The sequence below is a fragment of the Ursus arctos genome, unplaced genomic scaffold (assembly GCF_023065955.2).
Source record: "Ursus arctos isolate Adak ecotype North America unplaced genomic scaffold, UrsArc2.0 scaffold_9, whole genome shotgun sequence".
NCBI lineage: Eukaryota > Metazoa > Chordata > Mammalia > Carnivora > Ursidae > Ursus > Ursus arctos.
In genome coordinates this window covers 19,895,479-19,910,592 of record NW_026623111.1, presented here as the reverse complement: position 1 = coordinate 19,910,592, position 15,114 = coordinate 19,895,479, and the positions used below count along the sequence as shown (strand labels likewise).

General features: G+C 48.8%; 1 protein-coding gene across 3 annotated transcripts in view; it reads left to right on the top strand.

Moving 5' to 3' along the window:
- The window catches only part of SEL1L3 (SEL1L family member 3), a 151,574-nt gene that overhangs the window by 110,898 nt on the left and 25,562 nt on the right, over nt 1-15,114 (top strand). For all 3 annotated transcript variants that reach the window (XM_057309665.1, XM_026514543.4, XM_057309666.1), the window contains 5 exons: nt 3,480-3,599; nt 5,340-5,480; nt 9,154-9,216; nt 11,574-11,750; nt 13,868-13,995. In XM_057309665.1, the coding sequence (XP_057165648.1) occupies nt 3,480-3,599; nt 5,340-5,480; nt 9,154-9,216; nt 11,574-11,750; nt 13,868-13,995 (629 nt within the window). The remainder of the gene's footprint in view (nt 1-3,479; nt 3,600-5,339; nt 5,481-9,153; nt 9,217-11,573; nt 11,751-13,867; nt 13,996-15,114) is intronic.

Genomic DNA, 15,114 nt, shown 5'->3' with positions numbered 1-15,114 from the left:
GTGTGGCATCTCCTCTGACACTGGATGCAGGGGCTCTGAGGACAGCACAGTCTCCAGATATTGGACCTCCTCTGACCTGGTCAGCGGTAGGGGATCTGAACTGTTCATTCTAGAGACCTTGATTTTTAACACACCAGCAACAACAAAAAACCCTCAGAAGCCACAAAAATCCCAGCACTGGTCAGAGTGTAGCCTCATGGTCCCTGCCCACATCTACCCAACTCTCCCCCCACCCCACCTGCCCTGTTGCTTCTGCACTCCACAGCTTCCTCCTGGCTTGGTCATGTTTCCATCCGAAGCATCATTCTCTGGTCACACAGTGTTGTTCGAATGAGTGAACCGCCGAGCACTGCTTCCTTGTAGGGGCTGTTCCTTCATCGCATGTCTTTGTAGGTGGTGGGCTTTCACAGAAGGTCCCAGGCACGCGGCTCTGACGCGGTGCTAGTTGCCACCATAGTGACCCCAGTACTATGGAGAAGCAACCAGCTGCCTGGGTGTGGGAGACAATTGAGATGTGGCCCCAGGGCCAGATTTGCCTGGGTTCGGGACCCTGGTCTGCTGTTCACTGGGTGTGAAATCTCGGGTAATTTTGTTCACCTCTGTGTCTGTACAGCTTTTCACCTGTACAGTGGGTGCCATGATGGTGCGCACGTCACGCGGTCGTTATAGCTTGAGTAAGTTAATGCACATGACGCGTGCCTAGTGGAGCCCAGCACATGGTATGAGCTCTCTAAAATGTTTCTGGCCCCACTGCTCCCTCCTGAGATTCTATTTCTTCCATCTCTTCCAAAGCATAAAATTCTCTTAGATAGACCGTCCACACATCGGAAGGCTGTGAGCTGCACAAAACTGCAAAACCAATAGGAGGACAAATGTTCTAAACTGCTGTGAGCCTTCTTTATGTGTTAGAGTGAACTAAGGACCTAACAAATGATGAGTTCCCTTACTGAGAGCTTAGCATACGCCATCCACTCTGCTGATCTCTTTTATAAACAATCTCATTTAATCCTCACGCAACCCTAGGAGGTCAGTTCCCATTTTACAGAGGAGGCAACTGAGACTCAGAGAAGCTAAAGAACTGCCCAAGGTCACACAGCAAAAGAGTCATGGGGCCTTAGTTTGAACCTAGGCCTTTCTAACTCTTCATATTACCAAAAATAATGGCTGATAGGTTGAGTGTTTTTGATATAGCAAGTACCGTGCCAAGCTCCATTATGGATGCAGAGACTCAATCTCAGATCAGGAAAGTTAGTGGCCCAAGGCCCGTGGGTAGTTAGTGGTGAGTTAGAGTTCCCCTGAGTCTGCTGTGAAAGGCTGTGCTCTTAATGGCCCCATCCTGCTGCAAAGCTTGGTGGTACCACCCAGGGGAGCCGGTGGGGCTAGGCCAGGGGACGGTGATACAAAGGACAAAAGCGTTCCTTCTTCAGAATTATGCACAGCTGCCCAGGTCCCCCCAGAAACCTGGCCTTTGCCAAGACCCTCCTCATGACACTGTTTGAATTCACTATGTCTCAGGCATGACAATGGAACAGTCTACCATTTGCTTACTCTCAGATGTATGAGTCCTTCATTGGGTGGTGAGACCCGTGGGCCCCACCGCCCGCCAGCCTGAGTTTGACTCCAAAATTTGAAGAACTAAATATATGATCTTGGATAAGTTACTTAACTTCTGAGCCTCAGTGTCTACATCAGTGAAATGGGCGTATTGACAGTAATACTCTTATACGGTTGCAAAGATTCAGTGAGTCAGTCTTGGGCAAAGCAATCAGAACAGTGATAGATCATCGGTGATATATCTTATCGGGATAGTTCAGTGACGTATCATCACTGCCAGCGAGTGGCAGACACACCTGAGAGTATAAATCCTTGCGGGCTAGGAAGTCCCATGACAAAGTTAAAGAGAAAGAAACAAAATGAGGAGAAGAAAAACAACCAAAAATCAAAATACCCAAATTCTCCTGTTGAAAAACAAAATTCCAGCTGAGAATTCCATTATTTGAGCAGCTCAAGCTTCAGCCCAGTTCCAGGCTCATCACAGACAAGAGTGTCCCCTGGGGTTTGAGCTGAAACTGCAGTGCATTGGCCGCACGCTGGTCAGAGCCAAGGAGATAGAGTGGATTCTAGAGCCTTCTTGCTAGAGGGCTACACTTTGGGAAGCTGGAAAGAGCCCCGTCTTTGGAGTTAAGCCAGCCTGGCTTCAGGGCCTGCTCTACAAAGTCACCGTGAGCTGATGGTTCCACCTTTTGAGCCTCAGTTTCTTTGCCTGTAAATTGGGGACAGTGATATTTGGGTCGCAGCCCTATGGTGAAGGATGAAGTGAGAAAAACGTTTTAAATACCCAGCACAGAGAGATGGTTTCAGTAAAAGGGGGGCGGTGGTGTCATCAGTTGAATTGTTGCTATTCGCTTGGTGGCCTCCCCAGGTGAGACACTGAGCAGGACGTGATGCCTATTGGGTGCTAAGCCCCAACGCAGTCCCCACTTCCCAGCCCCCCAGGGCCTCTGGAAGGGACCTGCGGCTCCGCGCAGCCACAGCAGTCTAGAGTTTGTGAATATAAGGACTTCTCTTAACTAATAAACAAAGAGGGTCAGAAGGGAAATCAGGCCTGGCTCCTTGTTCTCTAAGGCTTCTTTCCCAAACTCACGCAGATCCAATTTTTTCACCATCTGCCCGTGGCATGTGCAGGGCGTGGGAAGCCCTTTCCAGAACCCCTCCTGGCATTGTTAAATAGAGTTCATTATGTATAAGGGGAGACCGTGAAACAACGGAACTGGTCTCTTGATAAACAGCCAAAGTTTACACATCAAAATGAGTCTGATTTTCTCCAGAGGAGTCGGGTACCTCGGAGGCTGGGCGCCGATTCAAAACATTTCGTGAACTCCCCCTTTGGTTCATCCTCAGCGCCTCTGGCACATTCTTGCTCCCGTCCTCAGAGTGAGCATGCCCTCTCTATTTTCAGGGTAGATTTAATTTTTGGAAATAGCCAAAAGATATTTGAAGCTGAGCCCGCTAAATAAAAAGGGTTAGTCATGCAGGATAATAACACTTTGGGATAAAAAAGAACAAAAACACAAGGTTATACTTAGAAAATATTGATTTACCTTTTTTGATGCTGTGCGTAATCTGGCTCTGAAATCAGCGGCGTGAAAGTGGGCTTCTGGATAAGCTTGAGCAGTAGAAGTGGAGGTGGGAGAAATTTTGCCCTCCCAAGGCAGCCGGTTTGACAGGAACAAAAATGCCCATTTAGACAGATGAGATGCGGTATAGTCATTTAAGAAGAATCTGATCATACGGCATCGTGAACACACCTCATATTTCAATTATTCATATAGTTTTTAGTTGAACAATTGCTAGTTTAAGAATAACGTCCTGGCTCTTGCGTGCCCACGTCATTGAGATATTTCCCTTTTCCCCCTCCTTCCCTTTCCTTCCTTCTTCCCTCCCTCCCTGTCTCCCTTCCTCCCTTCCTTCCTTTTCAGGCGTATGTTGAAACAATTAGACTGAAGGATGATGAGACGCTCAAGGTACAGACCAAAGAGGATGGAGATGTCTTCATGTGGTTGAAGCATGAAGCCACCCGGGGCAATGCAGCAGCTCAGGTAAAACTGCGGCCCGCTGTTTTGGAAATCCCAGCAGTTATAATAGCCCAGGTTCTGCCATAGTAACAAAATATCCCCAACCTCGCTGGCTTAAAACAACGCCGTTTCTTACTCCTACTAGCCGTCTGATGGGGTGACCAAGCACTCTGCTCAGTAGACCCCTACGAATCAAGCTAATGGGGGCTTCACTGCAACACAGGCTCCCACAGCCATGGCTGCTCAGAAATGGCACAAGCCATCTCTCACATTTTACTGGCCAACGCAAGTCATGTGGTTTCTCTTGGCTTCACGTGGGGTTGCGGGGGGAGTGTTTTCCTACTCTGCACCCAGGAGAGAGAGCTGCAAAGTTTGTGATCTGTCCCAAAGACTACCATCAGACATTTTAGAGCATTGGATAGAAATAAAAAGCATCTCAGGGTGCAGGAGAGATGAGATGAGTATCAAGCAGAAGGCCAAGGATTCAGCTAGGAGAAGAACAGAAGTCAGGTGCGGCATGTTATAGACCAATGGACCAAACTTGGCTCTTGAACATGTCTTATTTTTTGGATGGACTTTTCCAAGGTACCAGGAAGGGCAGAAAGCTGGGGGAACATTCTCTATCTGACTTCTTGCCTTGATTTGACTATGAAGAGAAGCCCTTGACGAGAGCCGGCTTAGGCAGATTGCACCAGGAGGGAGAAAGCTTCCTTCCCGAAGAATGACCTTAGCTTTTGCTTCATGCTCCTAGTGAGAGCATAGAGTGTGTGGAAGGACCTCTGGGTCTGCTAAGCAGGCCGAAGCCCAGAGATGGGAAAAAGAAAGAAAACAGAAAAGACAAATGCATTGACAAGCAAGCATTTCAGAGACCCATTAGTAATGGATCTCCCACCCATCTATGGAGGTCTTTCTAGCATTTCAGGAGATACTTTGCTGGAGGTTGTAAGTACTTGAGTAGGGGGTGGGAGGGGGTAGAAAGAAGAGGAGATGAGGGAAGAAGCAGAAAGGAGGAAAGACCATAAGGGCCCAGAATGGGGCCAGAATGTTAACAGACAGTCCTCTGGCTCCCTTCTCGGGCATCTGTCCCCAGTCTGCAGTCTTTCTAGGGCAGGAAGGAATTCCAGTGCCTGGTTCTGGAAATGCCACTGTCAGAGTCATTTCCTGGGTGTTTCAGAGCTTATATGAACTTCCCTGCCTTCGTTCAGCAAATCTTTGTCGAGTAGCTTCCATGACCTTCTACTGAGCTTTGCTGAGTGGGGGCTGAGGGGAGAAAGGCAGACGAATCACATCATGAGGTTCCGATCCCCAGAGAGCTCCCCGCCTCGAGTGTCATGGTGGAATGAGCCACGTGGACAAATGCTGGGGTGGGAGATGAGTGCCTTCTGATACGGGTGTGCACAGGCCTCCAGGCCACTCACTAGCCTTAGGGGACGGCATGTACCTTCCAAAAGAAAGGGGCTTTGAAGAGAAGAGACATTGTTGACCAAGTTCCGTCTGGCTCTGGCCCACGGTGCCACGGTGCAGTAGACTGATTCACATTCACACGCAACACATGCATTGTTTCCAACTGGGGCTGAGGACTTGTATTTACCCAAGTTCACCTTTCTGGGCTCCAGCCCCCAATTGGAAGGTGACACGTGTCTACCTAATTCCTCGTTCTCAGTTTGAAAATATTTTGAACTAGGTTTGTCCTTCCACCTTTTAAAGCCTTATGTTAAGCATTACGCAGGAAAGTCATTATTCTAAATTGTTCCTGTCTTGAAGCAACGACTGGCCCAGATGCTGTTCTGGGGCCAGCAAGGCGTGGCCAAGAATCCTGAGGCGGCGATCGAGTGGTATGCCAAGGGCGCCCTGGAGACCGAGGACCCTGCGTTAATATATGACTATGCCATTGTGTTATTCAAGGTAAGAGTCCCTCAGTTTGGGCTGAAATGACGCAATTCTTATCAGATTTCCCGAGCAGGTTCCCATAGGCGTGCAGGCAAACAAGGAGTCTGTAACTGGAGAAACTCAGTATATGCTTCTGTCACTCTTGATGGAAAGGGATATTTGCTGAAAAGGCAGAGTCAGAAACAGTCCCCTGGTCTCATTTTTGATCATTAGTCTTATGTTTGGCAACTGGATTGTCTTTGCTTTTGCAAGAACTGCCTAGAGGAAGCCCCCCTGTTTTATGGATTGGAAAAAAACGGCCACCAGCCCCCAGAAGTACTGCAAGTTTGCCACGAGGCAGAAGGGTCATTGAATGACAGCTTACCCCTAGTGCGTGTTTCTGTGTTTCTCGGCTGGCTCCCAGCCACCTGGTTGGTCAAAACAAAGATCTTGTTTTAAGCCAATGGGAGAATGGGGGATGGGTTGAAAGAGCATTAGCCCAGGAGACAGAGAATGGAGTTCAAGTCCCTCCTCCCCAGTCATCAGCTATGTGTCTTTCCAGTTATTTGAGCTCCTCGGGCAACGGTAATGACCAGAGATTGAATGAGATAACATAACGGATGGGCTTCAGGAAATGTAAAATACTGTCTTATGCGAAATCCTCCTAGTGTGAGCTGATTGAGCACTTACGACGTGAGTCACATGTAGTGACGCATCTCATCCTCACGACCACCTTGCGAGGCAGGCATGGGGGTGCCTTATGATTGCTGTTTGTATATGTGGTAACAGAGGCAGAGAAAGGTTTTTTTAATTTGCCCAAGGTCACACAATTGGCACATTTGAGAGATCAGGGACAGGGATCCAGGCAGTCTGGCTTCAGAGTCTGTGTTCTTCATCCCCAAACACAAGACATCAACTCATCGGCCTTGGAAAAAGCAAAACTCTGTTGGCTCTGGTAAGGAAGCCTTTGTGGGCGCCACGTCATGCCCAAAGAAAGCAGCTGACCTTCGATAGCGAGTGTCTTCAAACAAGGACATGGAGTCACATGGCCAGGTCCATCTTCAGAACCACAGCTGTGGCCACTCGCTGATGAACAGCCATGGCTTTGCTACATTTCTAACCCTCTAAAGCCTTAAAACCTACTGGTTCATACGATTTCCAAATTTAGGGTCTGGACTTTCCTTTTTCAGTTGTCAAGTCAACATAGAAATGGTTTGACTCCCAGCCATATGCCGATGGCTCTGTGTGTTTATTCAATAAACACCCATTCAGGGCTGACAAAATGCCAGACTCTGCGCGAGAGGGAGGGACAGATGGATGTGTGCGCCATGTCCCTGACCTCAAGGGGCTCGTGCGGTGGTGGGGAGGGCAGGCACAGAGAGGCACCGGTCCACCAGAGTTGGTGCTGGCCACCGTCAACGTGCAGAGAAGATGACCGTCTCAATCAGACACGACTTCTGCTCACCAGGAGCTCACCATCTAGAAGGAGAGGCAAATACATGAACAAATGACTCTGGAGGTGACAGGCTGTCTGCTTTCCCAACCTTAAAGATTTTTGGCTCTCCTGAATTCTAACGAAGAATCCCTCAGTGGGACGAAGGAAGCCCCTTATCAGTATTTCAGTAAGGGGAAGGTTTTACCTCTGGTCAGAAGGTCCCTTTAAGTGCATTCCAGGTGAAGTAACCCCATGCAGAAAATGAGCTTCCCAAATGAGAAGAACAGTCACGTGCTCTGGAGCTCGGTGTGGGTGTTTGGCGCATCGCATGATGGCGCCCTGCTGGCTACGGCCTGTCTGAGACGGTCCAAGCCCTTCCATTTGGCATCCACATGAGGATAGAGCTTTGACTTTTACTGTAGCAGCTGTTTTCCGTGAACTGACCCAGTGGACATTACTGAGCACTTACTGTGTACCAGGACTTTACATTTCTCTCCCTTAACAACTAACAGCACAACTCAGATTTGTGCCCAGTGCAGGGTCTTTGTCCGAGAAATCATCCCACTTAGGTTTACACAACAAATATTCTGGAAAATGCTTGGCGCCCGGAAGTCAGAGTACCTGAATTCTAGTCACAGATCTAACTGTGAGGTAAGTCATCCTCTCTGGTCCTGTTTTATTCCTTCAAAGCAAAGAAGTTGGAAAAGATAAACCTTGAGTTCAACCAGGTTCTAACGTGCTGTCGTCCTGCTCTTTCTGATGCTTTTCCAGAAGTCCAAAAAGGTGGTCCCATTGCCCCATCCACCGATTCCAAGTAGCCTGTATGTCCTTTCTCCTTTCCTCTTCCTCTCTGTTGAATGAAGCCATGGTGCATCTCCGAAAAATATTTTCATCTTCAACTTGCTTCGGCTCATCGGTTTCATTAATAGGCAACTTCAAAGCTAGGAGAAACTTGGTGTATATAATTTAACTTTTAGTTGGATTCACAGTTTTGTTTGGGGTCCCCAAAAATACAGAGACAAACATATCCTGCACGTTTTCTCTAAGGAGGTTATGGATTATTATACGTTCTCCACGCGGAGCGGGAATGCACGGGAGGCCGTAGAGCGTGCTAGTTCCAAGCTGGGACTCTGGAACCTGCCTGCCTGGGTTCAGATCCTGCCTCCACGAGTCACTGTGCGACTCTGGGCAAGGGCTGGGCTGGGAATGCTCGCAGCGTGTCCGCAGGCTTGCGGTCAGGAGTAGGCATGGCAGCGCAGGCCTGGGCGCCCTTTAATTAAAAGGGATGTTTGCTTGTACTGTCTTCTCTGACTATAGTGCTCCTTCTGGAGAGTTGAAAGCTATATTCGGTATAAAGCCCCCCCAACATTATTTCACATGTGACCCCATCAACCCTGTGTCTGTGGCCAGGAAGGCTCCACGCGGCACATGTGGTGTGGCTGTGAATACAGACGCTGGGTGAGTTTGGTGGCGGTGATGGTTTCCCCCAGCTCCCCTTGCCCACCATCTTCATTGTCAGTCTTGTGGTGAGAGAGACCTTGAGGACCTCTCCTGCCATACCCTCAGACCTGCCACTTCTCCACGTGGTCCTGCAGACACCTCAGCGTGGTCCCACAAAGTTCCTCTCTTGTAGCAAGCACCCCAAAGCCATTTCCATCTGTGGCGGTGCTCAGACCACGTCTGCTGGAAGAACTTGATTTTGCAGGAGGAACCTTGTCAGTCTCTGTCAACATCTGAGGCGACGGATGCCAAGGGGTCCTGTCTCCTGCACAGCGGGCTCTTGAGCTGGTCCACCCTGGGGACTCCCGAGAGGACCCAGGAAGGCGTCAAAGGACAGCCTAATAACTTTGGACTGTCCATCGCAGATCAAGTGCTCTCTCAGGCTTGTAGACGGGGCCACCGGCAGAGAGACGCACCCAGGATGGCCAGACTCACTGAATTGTTCTTCAGGGCTTCTCCCAATAGTTCCTGTGCATTGACAGGAATGCGACACGCTCGATGGTGATGGGGGGGGGGGGGTTTGTATGGCTGCCAAGCTGGCAAAGTGAGGTCTGCTGTCTTGCCCCACACATGCAAGCAAAATTACAGTGATGATGATGATGGTGGTTGAGCAGCTCTGCGTATAGAAATCTTTACAATGAGGCGTTTAATTAAGAAGGCTTGGGTTTTCTTTTTTTAAGTATTTTATGTGGAGCACGGATACACCTACGTAATGTTTTCGAGAGCGCTCTGGATTTCTTTTCTTCATATTCATTGCTGTTTATCATTGTTTAGGGTCAAGGAGTAAAAAAGAACAGACGGCTTGCCTTAGAGCTGATGAAGAAAGCGGCTTCCAAGGTAACAGTTTTGCATATTGTCAGAGGGAAACATTTGCACCATCCACACCCACGCGCTCACAAGTCTACAGAGTAAATGGCCAGCCTTTGGCCCGGCACATAGAAAGCCGAGTGGGGAGGGAGGGTCGCCGGCACAGTGGTGATTAGTCATTTTGGAGCTACAACATGTACAGAAACCCGCCACAATGGGGACGGCGGAATTCAAAAGCTGAATTCACCTTCCAGTCAATAGAATTCCGGCAGATTTTGTTTGAAGGCTAAAATTATCATCAGGGGCTGCCCTGATAACAAGCGGGGGAGGGGGGAGCGGGGCTCCTTGGAATTGAATGGGGATGTAGAAATGCCATTGAATCAGGAAAACCAAAAGTCTAATTCCTTTGAAGGTTAACCCTGTCGTGTCCAACGCCCGTGTGCTGCCCGCGCTTTAATAATGGGGATGTTGATTAAATTGACTGCCAGGTTTACACATTGCTTTGTTTTTGTCACTGTTGACTCTACCATGTTGTTGTCAAGTCAGCTGGTTTCACTCAAGCAGTACAGAATGGAGGTTAACTATTGCTTGCGAGGGGGACGCACACACGGACCCCACACGCACACCCACACAAGCCCGCACGCTCACCGGTGCATGCATGCAGGTTTGCAAATAAATTCGTACAAACCACTGTAATTCGACAACCTTGAGAGTCCTTTAAAGTCCTTCTGGCCCTTGAAAGACCCTCCCTCCCCAAGACTGCTCATATTTGCCCCTTATCAACAAAGACTCCTCAAGTCCCCCTGCTGATTTTTCTTCCCCCTCATTCTCTCCTGAGAAGTTCAGAGTCTCTTTTTCTGTGTGTAGAACAGGAGGTTGGGACATGGAATAAGAGAGCCAAGAGGCTTTCCCTCCATCTTGGTGCGGTCAAGAGGTCACGTGACCCAAGAGAAGGTCGCCCACTGAAGTGCACACCAGCTCCTGCCCCCCTCGCACATTAAAGGGCAGAAGCAGAGGCAGTTTAATGGTGCTGGTCGTTGAGGGCATTCGGTCCAAAGCGTCCTGAGATAGGGCAGTGATGGGCTTGCCCCGGCGGGTGTGAAATTTCCGTCTCTTTAGCCGTCCTAGTGGTGAGCTGATGTCTAATGGGCTTTGTTTTGAAGGGATTCTTAGCAGAGCTTAGGGGAGGATGGGGAAATGCCGTGTTATGGCCTGGCGTCCTCACATCCTGACAAGTGTTACGCGATTCTCCCTCATTCATTCGGCAAGGCATTTTGAGGCCCCGACTCTTTGTCAGGCACGGTGGTGAAGGTCCCACACCGTTTGTTTTTTGGAATTACCGAAAAGTCACATGGGAGCAAATCTGGTGATTGAGCTGTACGTGTCCAGAGCAGAGTGTGAATTGTAAGCGAGGAGACGGGATGCCCTGTGGGGCTCCAAGTGCGGTTCCTAACGGAGTTCCGCAGATGTTTTGAGGGATGACAGGTGCATGTGAATAAGCCCATGGCCTCTGGCTTTGTAGCAAATGTCACTGTGATGTGGGTACATTCCATAGGCTTGTTCCAAAGCTGGTTCTTGCCACTCTATAGTGTGGCCTGGTCTGGTACGTGATGGAAAGTCATGCTGCCAGACTGGCCAGGAGACCGCCTTGCCCCTGGTGCAGCGTGCGGCTCAGGAGGAAGGCCCCTACAACTAAATCCACAGCACCGACGCCCTTCCCGATGTCGACTGGCTTGGGAGTCAGCTACCTCGGGGCCTGCAGATCTGAGCCCTACTCTCCATCCTCAAGGTGCAGGATTTGTATTCCGTTTTGTGTAGCACCAGCATTCAAAGGGTGGCTAAGGGTGGCTTTCCAGGACTGGGGCTCTCAGTAGCCTCAGAGCACCTGTGCTTTGCAAGTAGGCTTTTGCAGCTGCTTCCCTCAGAGGATTTGTTGGTGTTCACGGCAGAGAAATCAACAGATGGGCAGGCGGGTCACCTAGAAACTGGCCCAGCCAGGGGGATGTCCGGCGTCTTCTCGCAGGGGAGCGCTCCTGAGTTGCAAGGTCACTGTGGATACTGCGAGGCAGTAAGAGGCCTTTGTAGACAAGGGCATCGCGGAAGAGCCCTCGGGAGCTGAGCGATGATTTGGGGGCGGCATCGCTGCGGAGCTGGAAGGCAGGGATCCCAGCAGCAGCCGGATGGAATCCACCCAGGGGAGGGCTCTGAGACAGGCTCGTGCTTTCTAACACTTAGCTTCTCTTTAATGCCATCTGCCCCCAGAAAGAGACGGGAAAGGTTTTGCTCAGACCCTGGCAGAGTGCTTTCCCAACAATCGATTCTCTTTAGGTTTCATTAAAAAAAAAAAGAAAAAGTAATTTTTGTGTTGTTGTTGTTCTAAAATCCAGGGATTGCATCAGGCAGTCAATGGCTTGGGATGGTATTACCACAAATTCAAGAAAAATTATGCCAAAGCAGCAAAGTATTGGTTAAAAGCAGAAGAAATGGGGAATCCGGATGCATCGTACAATCTCGGAGTCCTGTATTTGGATGGCATTTTCCCGGGAATCCCTGAAAGGAATCAAGTAAGTCTTGAGACGAGCTGTGCAGCTGGTCACTGGCTCGTCTGCCATGTGCCGGGCCTGCATGAGGCTCCGTGGGTGGTGCAGACGCCACCCAAGACACAGACCCTGTCCTCAGGCAACTCAAGGATCCAGTTAGGAAGATAAGATAGCAAACGGTGAAGGATGGCATCTAGCCAAGTGTCAAGTGTCTGCCAATTGCTATGACCCAAACAGTGCTCGACAGGGGAAACTGTGAAGACCCAAAGCAGTCAGGAAGGCTTCATGGAGGAGGGAGGCCTGAACTAGGGAGGAAGGGGAAGATGATATGAAATGAGAATGAGCGAGAGGCAGTACAAAGAGAGCTGGGTCCAGATGGGTTGCCTGATACGAGACCAGATTTAATAATAGTGAAAACAGCAGTGACAATCTTCAGTGTTTGCTAAGCACTTCCTCTGTGACAGACACTCAGAAATACTTGACATGCATCCCATGTCATTCTATCTTCTGGAATAGCTGCTATGATTATATCCATTTTATAGAATGAACAATCAAGGCTCTCAGAGTTTATGTAACTTACTGAGAGTCATATGCTTCTGGAGGCAGGACCAGGATCCCTGCGCAAAATGGAAGCCCCTCATTATTAATAATACTATCGATGATGGTAATTATAATTTCTGCACCATTATAGCCCACGAATTTCACTGAATGCCCACCCTATGCCAGGCACTCTTCCAGGCACTCTTCCAGGCACTGGGAATGCAGGAGCCCTACATATATCTGGGAGAAGAATATTCCAGAAAGAAGGAACAGCCGGGGCAGAAGCCCTAGAGGAAAGCAGGCTTGGCATGCCCCGGGAACAACAGGGAAGGTGGAGCGGTGGGAGCAGGAAGTGGGGGAGGGGCGTAGATGGGAGAGAAGGTCGGGCTGGCGGGTCATTATGAGGTCTCGGTGGCTCTGAGGAAGATGGGAAACCACTGGGCAGCTTTGGACAAGGCAGTGATGTGCTGTGTTTTAAAAGCCTCGCCCTGGATCCTAGCAGAGACTAGGATGAAGAAGACAAGAGGGGAGCAGGGGGTTAATGTATTGAACCCAAGTGAGAAAGGATGGGCCACCCCAGGAGGGGGCCAGAAATGTGGCGGGATTATGCATGTACTTTGAAGGTCAAGGTGACAGGGCTTGCTAATGGATTGGATGTAAGGTGTGACAGGGGAGAGGAGACAGGGTGACTCCAAAGTGTTTGGCATTTCTCAAGGTAGGAGAGTGGAAGGGGGCAATTGGAGGGTTGGGCCAGACTGAGGCAGTGGCGGGTTTCTGGGGGTAGGGAACTGGGAGATAATTTTTGTGAAGCACCGTGCTCAGCCTTGAGAATACACCTCATTGAATCCTTGACACAGCCGTTCGTGCTAGGCACTGTCAGAAGCCACATTTTTCAGTTGAAGAAATCTCGCAGTTGGAGAGATGAACTACCATGTCCAAGGTCACACAGCTGGGAAGAAGCAGAGCTGGGATTTAGACCCCAGCCCGTCTGACTCCAAAGCCCTGGCTTCAGAAGGGCAGCTAACTGCCTCCGAAAGATAATAGGAACCCGCGGAACAGTCACCCTTCCAAATGTTTGTCTTATTTTTCCCCTCTTCCTCTCTCTGACTGCATCAGAGCCTGCATATTTTTATGCATGGCTAATGTCTGGTCACCCACCCACGTGGATGCCGGTGTGGATTTTTTATTGTCATGTTCTAATTCTCACCTTCCTACGGGAAATGCAGTTTTGGCGCATGAGTTTGAAGAAAGGTATTAAGCAAGGTTAGGAAAGCCAATACCTGAATTTTCACCCAGTGTGACTTCTGATACATTCTTCTGTTTCGCTTACAGAGGTTATGGGATTCGTAGCTCTGTGTTGTCTTATTTATTTATCGGGGAAACTTACCAGAATAGCTTACTGTTAAGGTTATCACATCCAGAGGCTGGCTTCTGTGATTGGCTGTCTTCCTGAAGCTTGGCTTGGTTTTCCTAAAGATACCAGAAGTGATAAGCTGGTGAAAATATTAGGGGTTGCGTGTCTCACCGTGTTGGCTCCGGTGAAACCAGCCGGGCTGGGAGGACTCCTCACCCCTGAGCTGACTCTGTTTATCTCTCTGCAGACGTTAGCCGGTGAATATTTCCATAAGGCTGCGCAGGGAGGACACATCGAAGGAACCTTGTGGTGTTCTCTCTACTATATCACAGGAAACCTGGAGACGTTCCCTAGAGACCCGGAGAAGGCTGTTGTGTAAGAATCTGTCAGCTAGTGTGTACAAAGGGAAAGCCACGTACTTTATTCGCGGTGCCTGAAAATGGAGTTCTCGTTCTTTGTTTTTGCAATTTTGAATGTAACCTTTATTTTTAAGTTATACATGCACAGAGTTTCAAGAGCCACATAATTCGACAAGGCGAAAATAAGTAAATTTTAATTGAAACAAAAAAATAATAATTTGACATGGAAAAAAACAGAAAATCGCCTACCCCACCCAGACTTCTTCCTGCTCTCAAGAATAGGTCATTTTCAGTCTTTTCATTATTTCTTTACTATTTGCCTCTCTCTTTCAGTCACATGCTCATACTACTATTTCTTGTAATTTCCATTACAGGCTTTGTCTAATGATGTCCCACTGTGAAAGACGAAGATACGGTTCCCTCTCATTCTGCCACCACCCGCTATCCCACACATCCACATTTCCCGCCTTGTCCCATTTTCCCAATATTTCCCAATATCATTATTTTGGCTGGATGAGTATCAGGGTGTCCATTACTAGGACCATGTGAGTGCTAGGCACAGCTGAGCCGTGTAATAGGCTATGACTACTTTTTCTTTCTTACACAGTTTTTTGTGTTCTGTGGAGTAATAATTACATTTCATAGTTCTTTAGTTGCTTAGCTTTCTGCATACTTATTATTTTTTCATGTGCTTAAATCTTCAAATTCTCCCACAGTTGTCTAAATCTCTCCTCAGTATGTCCAGACCCACCAGCTATACGATTAACAATCTCGGTGACATCTCTCCTGGAGTCTTTGCTCAGGACAGAGCTGCCCTCCTGAAATTAACTTTGTCATCACTTGGGGGTTTCCTTTCCCTTCATCTCTGTCTTTTTGGGTTCTCCTTGCTGGACCCTATTTCTTCCTCTTTCTTGGTTTACTCCTATGCTTTCCTAGAGCGCACACTACAGTAGCTTCCTAAAGAGTGGTGAACAGGGGGTGTGTTTTTGAGGTCATGCATATCTGAAAATGTTGCACAGAGGTTGGCAAACTAAGGCCCGTAAATAACATGTGGCCCACCCTCTGTTTTGTGTGGCCCCAAGAGCCAAGAAGGCTTTTTACGTTTTTAAATGGTTGTAAGACAAGCACACACACT